The sequence below is a fragment of the Lathyrus oleraceus genome, chromosome 3, assembly GCF_024323335.1.
Source record: "Lathyrus oleraceus cultivar Zhongwan6 chromosome 3, CAAS_Psat_ZW6_1.0, whole genome shotgun sequence".
NCBI lineage: Eukaryota > Viridiplantae > Streptophyta > Magnoliopsida > Fabales > Fabaceae > Lathyrus > Lathyrus oleraceus.
This window is the reverse complement of record NC_066581.1, coordinates 311,310,877-311,329,088: the sequence shown is the minus strand read 5'-3', so window position 1 is coordinate 311,329,088 and position 18,212 is coordinate 311,310,877. Positions and strand designations below refer to the sequence as shown.

The 18,212-nt window shown below is 35.1% G+C and overlaps 1 protein-coding gene across 2 annotated transcripts; it reads left to right on the top strand.

Annotated features, from left to right (window-relative positions):
* The first annotated feature begins 12,099 nt into the window (after nucleotides 1-12,099).
* LOC127127336 (TATA-box-binding protein) lies at nucleotides 12,100-17,936 on the top strand. Of its 2 annotated transcripts, none has more exons than XM_051056494.1 (10): nucleotides 12,100-12,370; nucleotides 12,564-12,697; nucleotides 13,161-13,248; nucleotides 13,444-13,515; nucleotides 15,727-15,777; nucleotides 16,038-16,082; nucleotides 16,298-16,390; nucleotides 16,827-16,928; nucleotides 17,022-17,095; nucleotides 17,567-17,936. In XM_051056494.1, coding segments are annotated over exons 2-10 (603 nt in total). In that variant the 5' UTR covers nucleotides 12,100-12,370; nucleotides 12,564-12,620; the 3' UTR covers nucleotides 17,568-17,936. The 2 variants fall into 2 exon arrangements, with proteins under 2 accessions (XP_050912451.1, XP_050912452.1); XM_051056495.1 differs by lacking the exon at nucleotides 17,567-17,936 and adding an exon at nucleotides 17,198-17,546.
* The last annotated feature ends 276 nt before the right edge of the window (nucleotides 17,937-18,212 follow it).

Below are 18,212 nucleotides of genomic sequence, written 5' to 3'. Positions count from 1 at the left end.
ATCTCATGGATCATGGATAAAGAGTTATAAAGTCTTAAACATAGGTATGAATATTAAGAGTAATATTTATACTGGATTGACCCGCTATGAGAATACTATATAGAATGTTATGCAAAGTGTCATAAGTTATTCTCATGGTGATAATGGTGTATACCACCCTTCGACTTGAAACCACTATGGACCCTAGATGTAAAGTCGAGTGCCTTATTGCTGATCAAACGTTGTCCGTAATTGGATGACCATAAAGACAGTTGATGGGTACTCCACGAAGCATGCTAAGGGACATGAGTGACCTAGATGGAATTTGCCCATCCTCTGTAACAGGATAAATGTCTATGGGCCCAATATTGAACTGGACAAGGATGGCACGGTCTATGCCTTGTGTTCAATATAGACATAAGGGCAAAAGGGTAATTATACACATAATTATTATCACAGAAGGATTTGTCAGATCACATGACATTTTCGTGTCTTAGGCAGTAGTGATGTGTTGCTAGATACCGCTCACTGTTTATTATGTTAAATACGTGATTTAATATAATTGCCAATGTCGCGAAAACCTATAGGGTCACACACAAAGGACGAATTGATGAGAGATAGAGTAATTAAGGAATATCGTAATGTACGGTGCCCTTAAGTGAATTATAGAACATCGTAAGGTATGGTGTACTTAAGTAGAATACGAAATATGGTAAGGTACCACGTGCTTAAGTGATTTTGGCATTTTATAAGATATGGGCCACATACACTTGAGTGGGCTTTTTAGCTTGCAACCCACACAAGTGGTTCTATAAATAGAACCCTTGTGTAGAAGCATTGTTGCAGTTACAATTTCATTTCTCTCTCTCTCTCTCTCTCTCTCTCTCTCTCTCTCTCTCTCTCACTCAAAGCCTTCATTCGTAGCAGTTAGCACTGAGATTGAAGGAATTCGTTCGTGTGGACTGAGTAGAGGCATTGTCATTGTTCAACGTTCGTGATCGCTCCGTAGATCTGCATCAAAGGTTATAATCGCCACAAGAGGTAACAATTCTATCACTGATCATGCCCATTCGTAAGGATCATTAAAGGAGAAATTTTAAATTCCGTTACGTTTTGGATTGCCCTTCTCCTTCATTGTGGTGATCGGTTATGACCTTAGTTTTCCTTTATTTTGTTTTGGGATTTTAAAATACGACTTGCGTGTCGTGCCTCTCTTTTAATCTCTTAATGTAACTTCTTTTCTCATCTCACTCCCTCGTATGTAAAATGAGTTTCTTTTATGTAATGTAATGTTATGAAGAAAGAGAAGAATACAATATCAAAGGAGGACAACCTTGAAGATCTTGCTTGGAGAAGCTTAGATCGTTATTAGGTTAGCTTATGTTCTCTTATTGGCTTGGGAGAACAATTGCGCTAGGGGCCATAACTGTTTCATTATGTATGTTGATGCATGTGAATGTATGTTGATGCATGTGAGAGACGATTTATATGATAAATAAGCCGGTGAGATCAGAATAATTGCAAATTCCCTCAAATTAAATATTAAGTTTATGCTTTCCAAGTTTTAGCACTCATCAAGACTAGTATCGAATAATGTAGGTTTCGCCTACGCGAGGTGCATGTTCTATATTAGTAAGGTGCGATGGGATAATTGTAATATCCAATTGCTAAAACAATGGGTCAAACTTAACTAAGCAAATTATAATAAGATTATATATGTTTAGAAGCAATAGTTGGAAATGATCCATATGATGGATTGGAATGAGGAGTTATTCACCCAACTAAAATATTCGAGAGTTGTATTAGATACAATTGGAAGGAGTTCCTACCTAAATAACCTAGTTTTGTGTAATCCGCCTACGCGGACTTAAAACAAAGTGAAATGTGGATCTCGACCCACTAGAAAATCTTCCAACGGGATTTTCCGAATCAAATGGTGAGGGTCATTTGTTTTGAGTAAAATAGTCAGAGCATATTTAATTAAAGGCCTAATTAAATATGTTATTGATACTTATATTTTCATTATTTTCATGTATATTACCATGACTAAAACACCTCTAACAATATTTTGCGATCAATCCTTGACAAGGAAAAATTGTCTGGGACAAATTTTCTGGATTGACACCGAAATCTGAGGATTGTCCTCAAACATGATAGGAAGCTGTATGTCTTGGAGAAACTTGTTCCTGAAGAGGAACCTCCTAGTTCTGTGCCTAAGGTAGAAAGAGATGCTTATAAGAAGCATGTCGATGATGCCAATGAAACTACGTGCCTCATGCTAGCTACCATGAACTCAGAGTTGCAAAAGCAACATGAGAACATGGCAGCTTTCGATATGATCGAACACCTGAAGATGCTCTACCAAGAGCAGGAAAGGCATGAAAGGTTTGAAGTTTCAAAAGCCCTTTTTCAAGGCAAGTTAGCTGAGGGAGCCCCTGTAGGTCCCCATGTGATCAAGATGATTGGGTATGTGGAGAACCTAGAGAGGTTGGGTTTTTCCCTCGGAAAGGAACTTGTGACTGATTTGATCTTGCAATCGCTAGATAGATTTAGTCAATTTGTCCTTAATTTCAATATGAATGATATGGATAAATCTCTTCCTGAACTGCTAGCCATGTTAAGAACTGCTGAGCAGAATCTAAAGTCAAAAGGGAAGTCCATTCTGATGATCAGAAATGGAAAGAGACAGAATAAAAGACTCACCAAGCATGCTGATAAAGGGAAAGGCAAGGAAGTTGCCAAACCCAAACCCATTGCTCCTGCTTTGAAGCCTAGTGGAGGCATAGCAAAGGAAGACACCTACTTCCATTGCGGTAAGACCGGACACTGGAAGAGAAACTGCCCAAAGTACCTGGAAGATAAGAAGAATGGAGTACAGACTTCAACTTTAGGTATTTTTGTTATTGAAATTAATTTATCTAGTTCTGCATCATGGGTATTAGATATTGGATGCGGTTCTCACATTTGTACCAATGTCCAAGGGCTAAAAAGAAGTAGAGATTTGGCAAAAGGTGAAGTTGACCTATGAGTTGGCAATGGAGCAAAGGTTGCTGCTTTAGCTGTAGGAACTTATGTATTGACTTTACCTAGTGGTTTAATAATTCAGTTAGAGAACTATTATTATGTACCTGCAATTAGCAGGAATATTATTTTCGTTTCTTGTTTAGACAAGTTTGATTTTTCATTTATAATAAAGAACTATTGTTGCTCCATTTATTTGAATGATATATTCTATGCTACTGCACGAATGAACAATGGACTACATTAATACTAAAAGGATGAAATCTAATGAGTTAAATCCAACTTACATTTGACATTGTTGATTAGGCCACATAAATGAGAAACGCATTTCCAAACTCCATAAAGATGGACTCTTTGACTATTTTGATTATGAACCATATGAGACACGCAGATCTTGTTTAATTGGAAAGATGACAAAGTCTCCATTCACAGGAAAAGGTGAAAGAGCTAATGATCTTTTGGCCCTCATACATACTGATGTATGTGGACCACTGAACATACCAACCAGAGGAGGTTTTCAGTACTTTATCACATTTATTGATGATTTCAGTAGATATGGTTATGTGTATTTAATGGAACACAAATCAGAGTCCTTTGAAAAGTTCAAGGAATTCAAGAATGAAGTACAAAACCAACTAGGTAAGAATATTAAAACTCTTCGATCAGATCGAGGTGGTGAATATTTAAGCCTAGAGTTTGATGACCATCTGAAAGAGTACGGGATCCTATCCCAACTTACTCCTCCTGGAACACCCCAATAGAATGGTGTATCTGAGAGAAGAAATCGAACCTTGTTAGACATGGTCTGATCCATGATGAGTCACGCCGATCTTCCAAACTCCTTTTGGGGACATGCACTATTGACAACAACTTACACATTTAACCGTGTTCCATCCAAAAAGGCTGAGAAGACACCATATGAGATATGGAGTGGTAAGAAACCATATATGTCTTACATGAAGATTTGGGGTTGCGAAGTTTATGTGAAACGACAAATTTCAACTAAGCTTGAGCCCAAATCTGAAAAATGCTTATTTGTGGGGTATCCTAAAGAAACAATGGGGTATTACTTCTACAATCCTTCTAAGGGCAAAATGTTTGTTGCTAGAACTGGAGTTTTCCTAGAAAAGGATTTTATTTCCAAAGGAATCAGTGGGAGGAAAGTAGAGCTTAAAGAAATTCAAGAATCACAAAGCATTGATACACCTATGGAGAAATTAGAGCAGGAAGCACAAGTAGTTGTGGAAGAGCAACCTGCTCAAGTAGAACAAGACCAGCGTAGGTCAAGCAGGATACGTCACCTACCTGAGAGATATGGATATCTCATAACTGATCAAGGTGATGTATTACTCATGGATCAAGATGAGCCTGTGACCTACCAAGAGGCCATAATTGGTCCCAATCCTGAGAAGTCGCTAGAAGCCATGAAATCTGAAATGGATTCCATGTACACAAACCAAGTTTGGACCTTGGTAGAGCCTCTTGTAGGAGTTAACTCTATAGGATGCAAGTGGGTCTTCAAAAAGAAGATTGACATGGATGGTAAGACACATACCTATAAGGCAAGACTGGTTGCAAAAGGATATAAACAAATTCATGGGGTTGACTATGATGAAACCTTTTCACCAGTTGCAATGCTTAAATCTGTTCGGACTTTACTTGCTATCGCTGCATATCATAATTATGAAATATGACAGATGGATGTCAAAACTGCTTTCCATAATTGGAATCTTCTTGAGGATGTGTACATGACACAGCCTGAAGGATTTGACATACCAGAAGAAGCCCAAAAGATATGTAAGTTACAAAGATCAATCTATGGATTGAAGCAAGCTTCTAGAAGCTGGAATCTTTGTTTTGATGAAACAGTAAAACAATATGGATTCATCAAGAACGAAGATGAGCCTTGTGTCTACAAGAAGGTTAGTGGGAGTATGATCGTTTTCCTGGTATTATATGTAGATGACATATTACTCATTGGAAACAATGTCCCTACCCTACAATAAGTAAAGTCTTGGTTGCGGAAATGCTTTTCTATGAAGGACCTAGGTGAAGCAACCTATATATTAGGAATCAGGATCTATAGAGATAGATCACAAAAAATGCTTGGCCTAAGTCAGAGTACATACATAGACAAAGTGTTGAGACGCTTTAATATGCATGATTCCAAGAAAGGATTCATACATATGCAACATGGCTTGTGTCTATCAAAAACACAATCCCCTTTAACTAAGGAAGAAAGGGATCACATGAATAAGATTCCATATGCACCTGCAATAGGATCTATCATGTATGCCATGTTATGTACTCGACCAGACGTCTCGTATGCTTTAAGTGCAACGAGTAGGTATCAATCTGATCCCGGTGATGCTCATTGGGTAGCTGTCAAGAATATCCTTAAGTATTTGAGAAGGACTGAGGACTCATTCTTGATATATGGAGGTCAGGATGACTTTAGATCGCAATTTGGTTATGTGTTTTGCTTAAACGGTGGCACTGCATGCTGGAAAAGTTCAAAGCAATATACAGTTGATGATTCTACAACCGAGGCCGAGTATATTGTGGTCTCAAGTGCAACAAAGGAAGCTGTTTGGATAAAAAAGTTCATTAGTAAACTTGGAATAGTTCCTAGCAATGTGGATCCCATTGGTCTCTTTTGTGATAACAATGGTGCTATCGCACAAGCTAAGAAGCCTAGATCTCACCAATGATACAAACACATACTTAGGCGTTATCACCTCATTCGAGAGATAATAGATAGAAGAGATGTGAAAATATGCATAGTACCTACACTTGACAATATTGCTGACCCACTGAGAAAGCCTCTTGCGCAGCAGAAGCATGATGACCATACTAGATCTATGGGCATTAGGGGTATGCCTGATTGGCTCTAGTGCTAGTGGGAGATTATTGGTGTAAGCCCTAGAGGCCAATAATTTTGGTACTTATATCGAATTATTTATTAATAATAAAAGGTTTTTTCTTTATTATGTTTGTTTAATAAAGTCCCTGGAATAGCTAGTCCGTTTAACATATCAAGTGTGACTTAATCATGAGATCTCATAAAACATAATGACACTATTCTTAAAGTATCCGTAGTCGAGCTTTATTGTGAAATGGGATAACATTAAAGCATTAAGACTATTATGTATATAGACTGATGATCACATCTCATGGATCATGGATAAGGAGTTATCAAGTCTTAAACATAGGTATGAATATTAAGAGTAATATTTATACTGGATTGACCCGCTATGAGAATACTATATAGAATGTTATGCAAAGTGTCATAATTTATTATCATGGTGATAGTGGTGTATACCACCCTTCGACCTGAAACCACTATGGACCCTAGATGTAGAGTTGGGTGCCTTATTGCTGATCAAACATTTTCCGTAACTGGATGACCATAAAGACAATTGATGGGTACTCTACGAAGCATGTTGAGGGACATGAGTGACCTAGATGGAATTTGTCCATCCTGCGTAACAAGATAAACATCTACGGGCCCAATATTGAACTGGACAAGGATGATACGGTATATGCCTTGTGTTCAATATAGACATAAGGGAAAAATGGTAATTGTACACATAAGTATTATCACAAAATGATTTATCAGATCACATGACATTTTCGTGTCTTGGGTAGCAGTGATGTGTTGCTAGATACCGCTCACTATTTATTATATTAAATACGTGATTTAATATAATTGTCAATGCCGTGAAAACCTACAGGGTCACACACAAAAGGACGGATTGATGAGAGATAAAGTAACTAAGGAACACCGTAAGGTACGGTGTACTTAAGTGAATTGTAGAACATCGTAAGGTACGGTGTACTTAAGTAGAATACGAAATATGGTAAGGTACTACGCGCTTAAGTGATTTTGGCATATTATAAGATATGTGTCATATACACTTAAGTGGACTTTTTAGCTTGTAGCCCACACAAGTGGTTCTATAAATAGAATCCTTGTGCAGAAGCATTTGTGCAGTTGTAATTTTGTTTCTCTCTCTCTCTCTCTCTCTCTCTCTCTCTCTCTCTCTCTCCCTCTCCCTCTCCCTCTCGCTCAAAGCCTTCATTCGTAGTAGCTAGCACTGAGATTGAAGGAATCCGTTCGTGTGGACTGAGTAGAGGCGTTGTCGCCATTCAACGTCCGTGATCGCTCTGTAGATCTGCATCAAAGGTTTCAATCGCCACAAGAGGTAATGATTCTATCACTGATCATGGACATTCGTAAGGATCACTAAAGGAGAAATTTTTTAAATTCCGCTGCGTTTTGGATCGCTCTTTTCCTTCAATAGGTGGGTGAGTTTTCTCACTTATACTACTCATACTTGATACATTCTCAATACTTCCCCTCAAGTGTGAGTCAACAATGCTCCCCTTCAAGTGAAATCTCTTCTTACTTCTACAAACTCTTGTACCGCACGGAAAGTTTCTTATTCACCATACTAGCGCTGTTGACACTCTTCAACAGAGCATTTCTTATTCACCACACTACCACCGTTGAATTTCGATACAAGTAAGTCAGTCTATTTCTCGAACCAAAGGCTCATGATACCATTTGTCAGATGAGTTTTTTCCTTGTTGAGGAAATTTTTCACTATGGAGCATTGAACATTGTGGAACTTCTTCTTTTTGAAGCAACATCTTTGTGAGAGACACACCACATATTCACCTAAAATCTTAAGGTGATAGGTGGGTGGGTTCTCTCACTTATAAATGCTCAAATCTCCATATTTTCAACTAATGTGAGACTATTATCCACACTACTCACACTTGATATATTCTCAACAATGATTCTTCTCCATATTTTGAGAAATTTGGGGGGGGGGGGGGGGGGGGAATTGTGAAGTTGGAAGGTCCCTCGTATAATCCAACCCATTATGTGGTTTATTTCCGATAAGCGACTTCTAATGAATTACTAGAGAAACATATGGAGAATGTGATTTCTCAAACCACTCATGTTTTTGGGATTGAAGATGAATAATTATTTATGTTTTAAGGGATTACATCCATGCAATCCAAATCTAGACCAGGATAGTGGTTTCTAATCACATTATCAAGTGATTTTGTTTGCATGACAAGACTTGAATCTTCAATAATATAGAGCGCAAAATAAAGGTTCATAGACTATTTTCAGGATAACATATTGAAAATTGTATACTTGGATAAACATGAGTATTTTTTAATTTTTAATATTTTTTACAAATCAATTGTTAAAAACTTTTTGAGAAAAGAAAAAGAAAAAACTTGTTTGATAATATTTATTTCAAAAACTGTTATAAAGGCGAGAAACTAAAAATACTTATCTGGTAGTGTTTTTTTTTTAAATTATCAATTGTTTAATATATACTTTTCTTTATTTTAATTTTTACTATTTTTTTATTTAATTAAAAAATATTCATTTATCATAATAAAAATTATGAGGTAATTTTAATAATTTTTAATAGTTTAAATTTTAAAAAACAAATAAAAATATATAAATTTATAATGGCTATGCAGGATGTGATATAAAATTATGGAGAAAAAACATTGAGTTAAAAAGTTAAAATAATTATACCAATAAAATTTATAAGAATAAAACTTAAATAAATTATAAAGACTTTAAAATTTTTAAAATAAAAAAATTAATATTGGTAAGATTTATTTATAATATCTAGAAGTTGAAGAAATAAATTTTTATGGAAGTGAAATTTTCTTATGTTAAAAGAGTTTAAATTTTAAAATTAATTTATTATTAACTTAAGTGATAATTGATTTGATTAATTTTTTAAATAAAAATAATAAAAAGAAGAAAAAAAAGGAATAGCACGTTTAAGACAAGAAAAGTCATATATGTAAAAATAATTAAGGGTGTTGATGCAAAACATTTAATCAAATCATATATTATTTTTGACTGCTACAAATATAAAAATAAATTGGCTAGTGTGTTGCATAATAGATTCTTACGTTATGTCAGGGGTTTGACCTTTTTTGGCTAAATTTTTTTACTTACTTTTACAAATTATAATTAATTAATTTTATAAATCTTCTTCTAAAAAATAATATAGTTATAAAACAAAGTTATTCTAAAAAAGATAAAACAAATTATTACAAGTTTATAATAATTTAATTTATGTTTTTTTTTAATTTTATTCTAAATAATATAATAATTTATATTATTAGTAAAACAATTTTTTTTCATTTATGTTAACTTTTTAAATTTATTTATTTTATATATTATTTTTAAAAAATAATTATAAATGATGTAGAAATTGATTTTTGCCTGTTAGTTTATGTCACATCATCTATTCAAATATCATGTTATGCAAATCGACATTTAAATGGATGAGGGACTAAAATTAAAAATAATAATTTAAAAAGAGATCAAATTTCAAATTTTAAAATAGATAAAAATTAAAATAAATAAATGAAAAGAAACCAAAATTACAATTAAACTTATATAAAATTAACTCATGAGATGTGATGCATGCTAGAAAGTAAAGTGGAAAGTAATTTGAAGGTGTTAGTGAATGGTCATAGCAAATTGCAATCTTAACAAAAAAAAAATCATTAAATATATATTAAAAATAAAAATTGCAATGTTAACAAAAAAAAATTATTAATAATTATATTAAAAATAAAAGTTCATGCAAAGAGATTCTTTGACTGCACCTATCCCCCTGAGAAAGAGATTGAGATAACTCTTAGGGGCATTGGTGATCTAAATGCCCCTGATCTGAATGGGTATGATGCTTATTTCTTCAAGAAAGCTTGGAGCATTGTGAAGTATGATGTGGTAAAAGTTGTGCATGATTTCTTTTTGAATGACAGATTCTATAAAGAAGCAAATTTCACCCTGGTGATTTTAATTCCTAAGAGCAAGGAGGAAAAAAACATTAAGGAATATAAATATATTTCTTACTGCAGTACTGTGTACAAAATCATCTCCAAAGTCCTGACTACTCGAATGTGCAAAATGTTGAAGAGTATCGAATTCCATAAACAAGCAGCTTTTATCCCCGACCCAGTTATTCATAATCACATACTCTTGACTTATGAGCTTATCAAGGGGTACAATAGAAAAAGGGGAACTCCCAAATGTATGATTCAATTAGACATTCAAAAAGCCTATGACACCGTTGATTGGAGAGCGATGGAATGTGTGCCGAAGGAAGTTGGGTTCCCAATGCAGTTTATCAACAAAATCATGGTGGCAATCAAATCCGTCTCTTATAGATTTAGTATCAATGGCGAGTACACACGCGTTATGGGGCTAAAAGAGGTTTGCACCAAGGTGATCCTATTTCCCGTATTCTTTTCGTCATTGTCATGGAATACCTAAGTCGTTGTCTTCAAAGAATGCAGAGGAATCATAACTTTAACCATCATGCTAAGTGTGAAAAGTTGAGTCTCACCAATCTCTTCTTTGCGGATCATTTACTCATGTTTGCAAGAGGAGAGATTGGTTTAGTTGAGTTATTAATGGACACGTTTGGTGTTTTTTTTCCAGATCCAATGGTATTGTTGTAAATCCAGTCAAATGTAGCATTTACTCTGGAGATGTGTACCATATTACAAAGGATAATATTTCACATGTCACGAATTTCAAAGAAGGTGGTCTTCCATTCATATACCTAGGGGTCCTTATGACTAGCAAGGAATTGGCTGTGAAAGATTATATGATTTTAATTGATATGATTTTTGGTAGGATGACCCATTGGAGCTCTAGATTGCTCAACTATGTTGGGTGAATTCGGCTCCCAAAGAGCATCACTCTGCTGTCATGAACTACTGGATACAAGCCTTGCTTTTTCCAAAAGCATTGATTCAAAAAATTGAAACATTCTATCGTACCTTCATGTGGACGGGCGACACTGAGAAGAGCAGGAAAGCCCCCATAGTTTGGAAAACTATATGCATCCCGAAGAGCCATGGTGGCTTGAACATGATAAACATGAATGTATGGAATATGACTAAATTAACTAGACTTCTATGGAATCTCAGTGGAAATTCTGACAACCTTTGGGTGAAATGGGTTCACGCCTATTACCTGAAAAATCATCAGTTGATGGATGCTAGAGTGCACGATAATTTTTTCTTGGATTATGAAAGGCATAATGAAACAAAGAGATACACTCAGTAACTCCAAGTTTGGAATGACATGGGACAAAGGAACAAATTCAACATTAGGATGATGTACCAGGCGATGCATAAGAGTACTAAAAAGGTGGATTGGAGGATAATGTTCTACAGAAATCTGATGCGACCTAGAGCCATTATTACTTTGTAGATAGCTTGCCATGAGAGGTTACCAACTGAGGCTAGGTTGCATAAGTGAGGTCTTATGGATAACATGAAATATTGTTTCTGTGATGCAGTGAAGAACCAACAACATATCATGTTTGAATGCAATGAGTTGAAAGTTATTTGGGAAAGAGTGTTGGATTTGATCCAATTTCAACATAAATCGGAAGGATGGAAGTAGGAAATTAAGTGGATTGTTCAAAATAGTAGAGATAAAGGTAATCGAGCTACTATCTTAAAATTGACAGCTACGGAGCGCATTTATGAGATATGGCGATATAGAAACGATAAGCTTTTTAAAGCGATTTACAAAGCAAGAACATAAATGGTATAATTATATACATGTCTGTATATAAAAGGTGGAACAATAGAAAATTATATTTTACTTGGCTAAGTTAATGCTTAACTAACTTATTGATTTTTGTATTTTTTTTGTCTGTTTTGATGTGTTTTGGGTTAGATCCTTGCGATCATGTTGTATGATTAAGTTTTTTTGAACTAATCAAAGTTTCTCTTGATTCAAATTTTTTTTGGTAAGATTCTATGTATATTTAATTTATTAAATATATCTAAAATAGGAACAAGAGTGAAAATTTTAAATATATTTGGTTCATTAAATATAATTATTAATAGTATTATCTTTGTTTATCTTTTAAGTTAGGACAATTTTGTGTGTGATATTTATGAAACTGAAAGAAGACAGTATTACCGTTTGACATCCAATATATAATAATTTCCGACCATTCCCATTATACCCCTATGAGATAGACAAAATATTTTCAAGTTGAAGGACAATACTGTCACATACATATAATAAACCAAAAGTAGCTGGCACAAATCGATCCCAACCTCTTTTTTTCTTCTCTCTCTCTGTCTTCATAAGCTATCAGATCCATCATTTGTTCCCAATCGCATTCACAATCTCTCTTACATATATAAACTCTCTCCCTTTTTAAACCCTCTTTTACAATTTTCTAACATCAATCTCTTCCCGCTTTATCACTCTCTTCTTCAAATTATCTTTCATCTCTCAAAAAATCTGATTAACAAACCCTAATTCTTACCTTTTCTCAATAAGGTCTGATTTGCGTAATTGTTTTCTTAAACCAATAGATCTAATTCCATATCATGTTTTTATAACCTAATTGTTTTTTTTCCTTCATGTTTTTAAACGATTAGAGAAATGGGTTATTTGATTTTTTTTAATTGAGTGAAGGTTTTTTTGGTGGTGATTAATGTGGAATATTGTGGTTATTTTGATTTTGTGTTAGTGGGTTGTGGCTGGTTTTGAAAGGATAGCATACGAATTTAAGACTTGAATAGGATTCATGGCTGATCAAGGATTGGAAGGGAGTCAACCTGTTGATCTATCAAAGCATCCTTCAGGGATTGTACCTACTCTTCAGTGAGTTTCTTTGAATTCAATGTTTTCTCACTTTTGGATTGTGATTGCAAGCATGAGAGGATGATGAGTGACTCTGTGTTTTGGTTGATTTGATTCAAATGGATTATAGGAGAGTTTGAGATGTGGTGTGGAATGTGCGTATGCGGATTTGTGATAAAGAAGTGGACTCATGTAGAGTTTTATTAATACTGCTCTTTTTTCGAGCCGTGCGGGCTTATCCCGATAAAAGTTATGCCATTGAAGCTTAGTTGATAAGATTTGGTTAGACTTGAATGTTCTTGATGGAGGGTAATTAAATTCCAATTGGAATGACATGTGTTGTCGTTGTGCCCTTGTGTGTCTTTGTTTCTTTTAAGATGAAATCTAAATGTATGCTTGATGTGGAAATATTTAGATAGTAAAGTGATTGTTGCGTATATGTATATTATAATATCTAAAATTGTTTATATATTTGTATTGCAAGAAATATTGTGTCCACTGTCAATTTGGACTGTAAGTTGGAGCTAAAATCTATTGCGCTTCAAGCTCGTAATGCGGAGTATAATCCCAAGGCAAGTTTTGTTTTATGATTGTGACTTCCATCTAGATATATGTGTGTATCAGAGTTTGTGTTGCACTACACTGTTGTTATCTGAAATCAATGATGAATGATCAACTGTTTAGTAATAACGTACATGCTTGATATATTGTCATGCTAGTTGGTCATTTTTCTGCAGTGCTGATGTCTTTGATTTGAACCTGTGCAGCGTTTTGCTGCTGTGATTATGAGGATCCGGGAACCAAAAACAACTGCACTTATTTTTGCATCTGGCAAAATGGTATGTTCCTTTTGTTGCTTGTGGTACTTTTTTCTACCTTAGTTGCAATAGCTTGATACAATTTCTCAACCAACTAGTACTAGGTTGATGTTTTTTATTGAACCTGCTCGAGTAAATGCCCGTATCACCAACATGGTAGTCAAAATCGCGATTCGAATCATACACCCGCACCATTTTAGCTTGTGCTTCTGCTCAGCATTTAAGAGTATACACAGAATCGGATTTTGGTGAAATTGCATGGAAATCGCCGTTGTTAATCATTGAATCGTATGATTTGTGATCTCTATTGAGCTTTTGTGATTGTGAGTCCAGGTCGTGCAAGGGTGGTGGCCATGTGACACACATGCTAGGGTTAGGGAAAAGCCTCGTTTTCTGCATGCGGGTCAGAAGACCTGTTTTCTGCTTGCGGGTTAGAAGAAGTCATGTTTATGCGCGTGGGTCATAAGAAAACCCGTTTAGGGAATAAGATTATTTGGTTAAAAAAATGTGCCTATTAATGAATATTAATTAATTAGTTTAAAAACTGGTTGACCTTTAATTATTAATTAATTTCGTTAAAAAACAGATTCCAGACCTTCTTTGTCCCCTGCAACTGTTTTTGTCTAGCCCTACTTTTCTTTTCCATACAGATCTTAGGCGATGATGTGATGGATGGTTAAGTTGGAACTTTATTTTGTTGAGAGGAGTACTATAATGATAGGTAGTTAAAATCAAGATTATACACATAATCGGAAAAGGGAAGTAAAACTGAAAAGCGTGAAATCGTAAGATTATACAAACTTCATGAAACACAACTTCATAAGTCACAACTAAAACTTATAAAAACACCAAAAAATGGCACTTCGGTCTTAAAATTGAAAATCATAAATCACTCAATCTTGATTTCCATAATCTACTCAACAGAGGATCCTTACCAATAGCAACATTTTAATTTGAAGTCATTTGGTCGGCAATAAAGACATAACAAAACTGACACTGATTGCGTGAACAAAGAATATCCTTGCGACATAGAACAAATCCTTTGGTCAGCAACACAAAATGGAAACAAAGAAGAACTTGTGCACACGATAATGCCCAAGGGCCGCAAGATACACTTTTATTCGCACCACGGTGAGACCTAAGAAAAAAATTGTGCCCGTGAGAGAGAACAAGGTTGCAGGAGAGAATTTAAGAGATTTGTGAACAAACGTGTTGAAGGGGCAAACAAATTGGTGACTGGTGTATATTTCAATCATAATCCGGTTTTGCGTGAACTCGAAATTGACTAGGGCAGTAAAATTGTAAACTCTGTCGATTTTACGATAAAAAATGCGATTTTGACTACTATGTCGCCAGAGATGGGTTTAGATGATCTTTCATGCTGCCCAAATGGAGAGAATTAGTAGACCTGTGATTGGGCACTTGCAACTATTGCTTTAGTGAGTCGAGCCTCATAATGACTGGCAATGAGGGTCAAACGATTGGTAGAAGGTGAAATGCACTCCAGATCTGTAGATATGTGATGAACAGCTGCAGAGGAGAAACATAATGGACATATGAAAAAGGGTTTCTCTTGCTAAGCATATATGCCATGTTAAGAGGGGATAATGGAAAAACCCCAATTTTGATTATGCATAAGAAAGAAAACGAGGAAGCTATTCTATTTATATTAGGATCACATTCTTTACTGCCTTTTCTACTCCTCAAGAAAGCATTATTCCTTAGTGATCCGCTTAATGGGGCCTTCCCCTACAAATTCTGGCAGCCCTTCGACTACGAATCAGTTCTGAGAGATCGGGTCGGACCAATTGATAGGAAATAGAACGGAAAATTAAAGTAATTAATGGATAGAACAATGAATAAATGGAAATAGTGAGGAATGTATCAATGTTATTTCTGGGAATGGAAAATACTATCAGTGGAATGACATTCACTGCCGACAGCTATCCTCCTACATACAGGAATCTCTATTCCCAACTCATTCCAAATGATTTCCTTCAGAGAAGAATCTCTGTTCCTAACTTACCCAAATGATTCCAAGATACCCGTTAGCTCTCTACTCAGTCCCAATATAACTGAATTTGCCAAGTTGTGTTCTTGGGTTCATGTGCTAATTTCCCATTTGGGCCCCACCAGTCTCTATCTCTATTTACGAAATAACATAATTTTAGCATGTTTCTTTTTATGGGTTTATATTTTTATTACTTTTTAAAGTTTAATTGCTATGGTTAGGTCTGTACTGGAGCTAAGAGTGAGGTACAATCGAAATTGGCAGCAAGGAAGGTATACTGGTGTTCTTTTCTTCTCTAGCTCTCTCATCCTTTGTATTATTGATGCTTCTCTAGTCGAGGTTCGTAAGACTGTGGAGAACCTTGCCATTAATCATGGCTTGTTTTTTAGCATATTCTTATTTTAGTTTTTTCAAAATAGTTCCTTAAATCAATGGAGGAGGATGAATTGTTTTATTTTTCTCATAACTCGTAACTAAACATGATGCACACATTCTTGAAAATATATATTTTCTAATCTTTTATCTCCTTCAGTATGCTAGAATCATCCAGAAGCTAGGCTTCCCAGCTAAATTTAAGGTACTATTTCTTCTTTTTCTCATTATCTCTACTGAAGTTGTTTCTTCCAAAATTGTTCGTCATTTTGCACCCAACACTACATGAGTGGTGATTGGTAATTGATCTATTTATTTTGTATTGTGCTTTATTAGAATTTTAAGATTCGAAACATTTTTCCACCAACACTACATGAGTGGTGCTAGATAATTGATTTTTTTTTTTGTATTGTGCTTTAGGATTTTAAGATTCAGAACATTGTTGGCTCTTGTGATGTCAAGTTCCCCATACGGCTTGAGGGTCTTGCATATTCCCACGGTGCTTTCTCAAGTGTAAGTATGACACAAAGCTATTATTCTCTGTTTCCTCTGAATTCCATTCTACAGAAGCCTGAAATCCTTATTAGAGACACCAGTATCACAAGTGTGACTGTGAGCAATGAAAAGCAAATTTTTGAATACTACATATGCAAACCAATCCTGATTTCCGTGATGGCCAAACAATCACAAATCCCATTTGATTTTATATTTTATCAAGCAGAAGTTGCTTTGACCTTAAAATATCCACTGTAAAGATTGTATGTAGATACTTAGTGGGGAATATTTTCTGTCACGATGCTTCCGTGATCTACAAGTGTAGATGTATGGAAAGGGCTATTTTCTATTGTGTCTGTGCATGTGTATTTGCTTTCCTAGATTCTTTCTATACTAATACTAGAAGTTTAGTGAATGAGAAACATATGTTAAACTCGCTTGTTCCTGGTGATAGTATGAACCGGAGTTGTTTCCAGGACTAATCTATCGAATGAAGCAGCCCAAGATAGTCTTGCTTATATTTGTTTCTGGAAAAATTGTTCTGACAGGAGCCAAGGTATCGTCGGTCTTGAGATATTCCCATTTAACCTTTTATATGTTTACCATTTTCTGCCTCATTGAACTAATGTTTTATTTTGCGTTTGTTTAGGTGAGAGATGAGACTTATACAGCCTTCGAGAACATATATCCAGTGCTTACTGAGTTCAGGAAAAACCAACAATGGTATGCACATGGCTCTATATCCACTACCTTTTCAATTGGGATTGGATATACATGTCATGATGATAATTGGGCTAGGGTTATAATCAAATATATCATTTTGTCTTTTGTTTTGCTTTCTTCCATCCGTTATCAAATTGCACTGCAGACCTCAGTTTTTAATTTGAAAGATGAATTACGTCATCTAGAATTTTATTTTGGATTGCATATTTGCGCGTAATCTTAGTGCTGATGATTCTGCAAAAATAAACTGAAATCAATACTACTACTCGTGAGCATTTTATTGGTATTGTATTGTGGATGCGTCCTTGCAGCTCGGTCCAATCTCATGGTTGCTGTTGGATTAACCCAACAGCTGACTAGCTAGACCGAGCTGTTGGGCTTCAAGGGATCCATATTGGTGTGACTACGAGTGTTTCCTTTCCTGAAGATATGTGCTAATGTCATGGGATATTTGCTATTTATTAATGGCAGATTATCGTCATGAGCAAGAGCAAGGTTTTCTGGCTGAGAAGAACATGGATGGTGGGCTTGACTGAGCTGTAAATATTGAGACAGAGGAGATATTTGGAAATGAGTAAACTAAGCCGTTTTTGTTCTGCTTGTGATGGATGGATCTTGATGTAGTATAGTGAAAAAACTTGTATGTTTGACAATTAAAAAACAAGATTTTAAAGAGGCTGAAAAGAGCTTATTGATAAATAGTTGAGTCCTGTTTACCTTTATTTTAGTTAGGTTCCTTAAATTTATCTGTAGCATCAATAAATTTGCTGAATATTGTACAATTATCAAATACCTTAACTCAACCACTTGAGTTGGTACATCTGAAGAAATTTGAGATACATGTTTAGAGTTCTAACTAATTACTAATTACCAATTAGAGAACTCGAGCAATCTTCTATTAAATGATATGAAAGTATTCTGTATTATCAATAAAGAACTCTAGCTATCTTTTTTTTTTGAAACATGCAAAAAGAATATGCATTAAAAAAGGGCATAAGAAATGCCCCAAAATCAAATACAGCATATTAGTTCAAAAACTCCAATACCAACCCCACTGTATCCCACAAATTTCCCCATGTCTACAACTTTCTTCATTAGAACGTTAAATCCTTTAGAC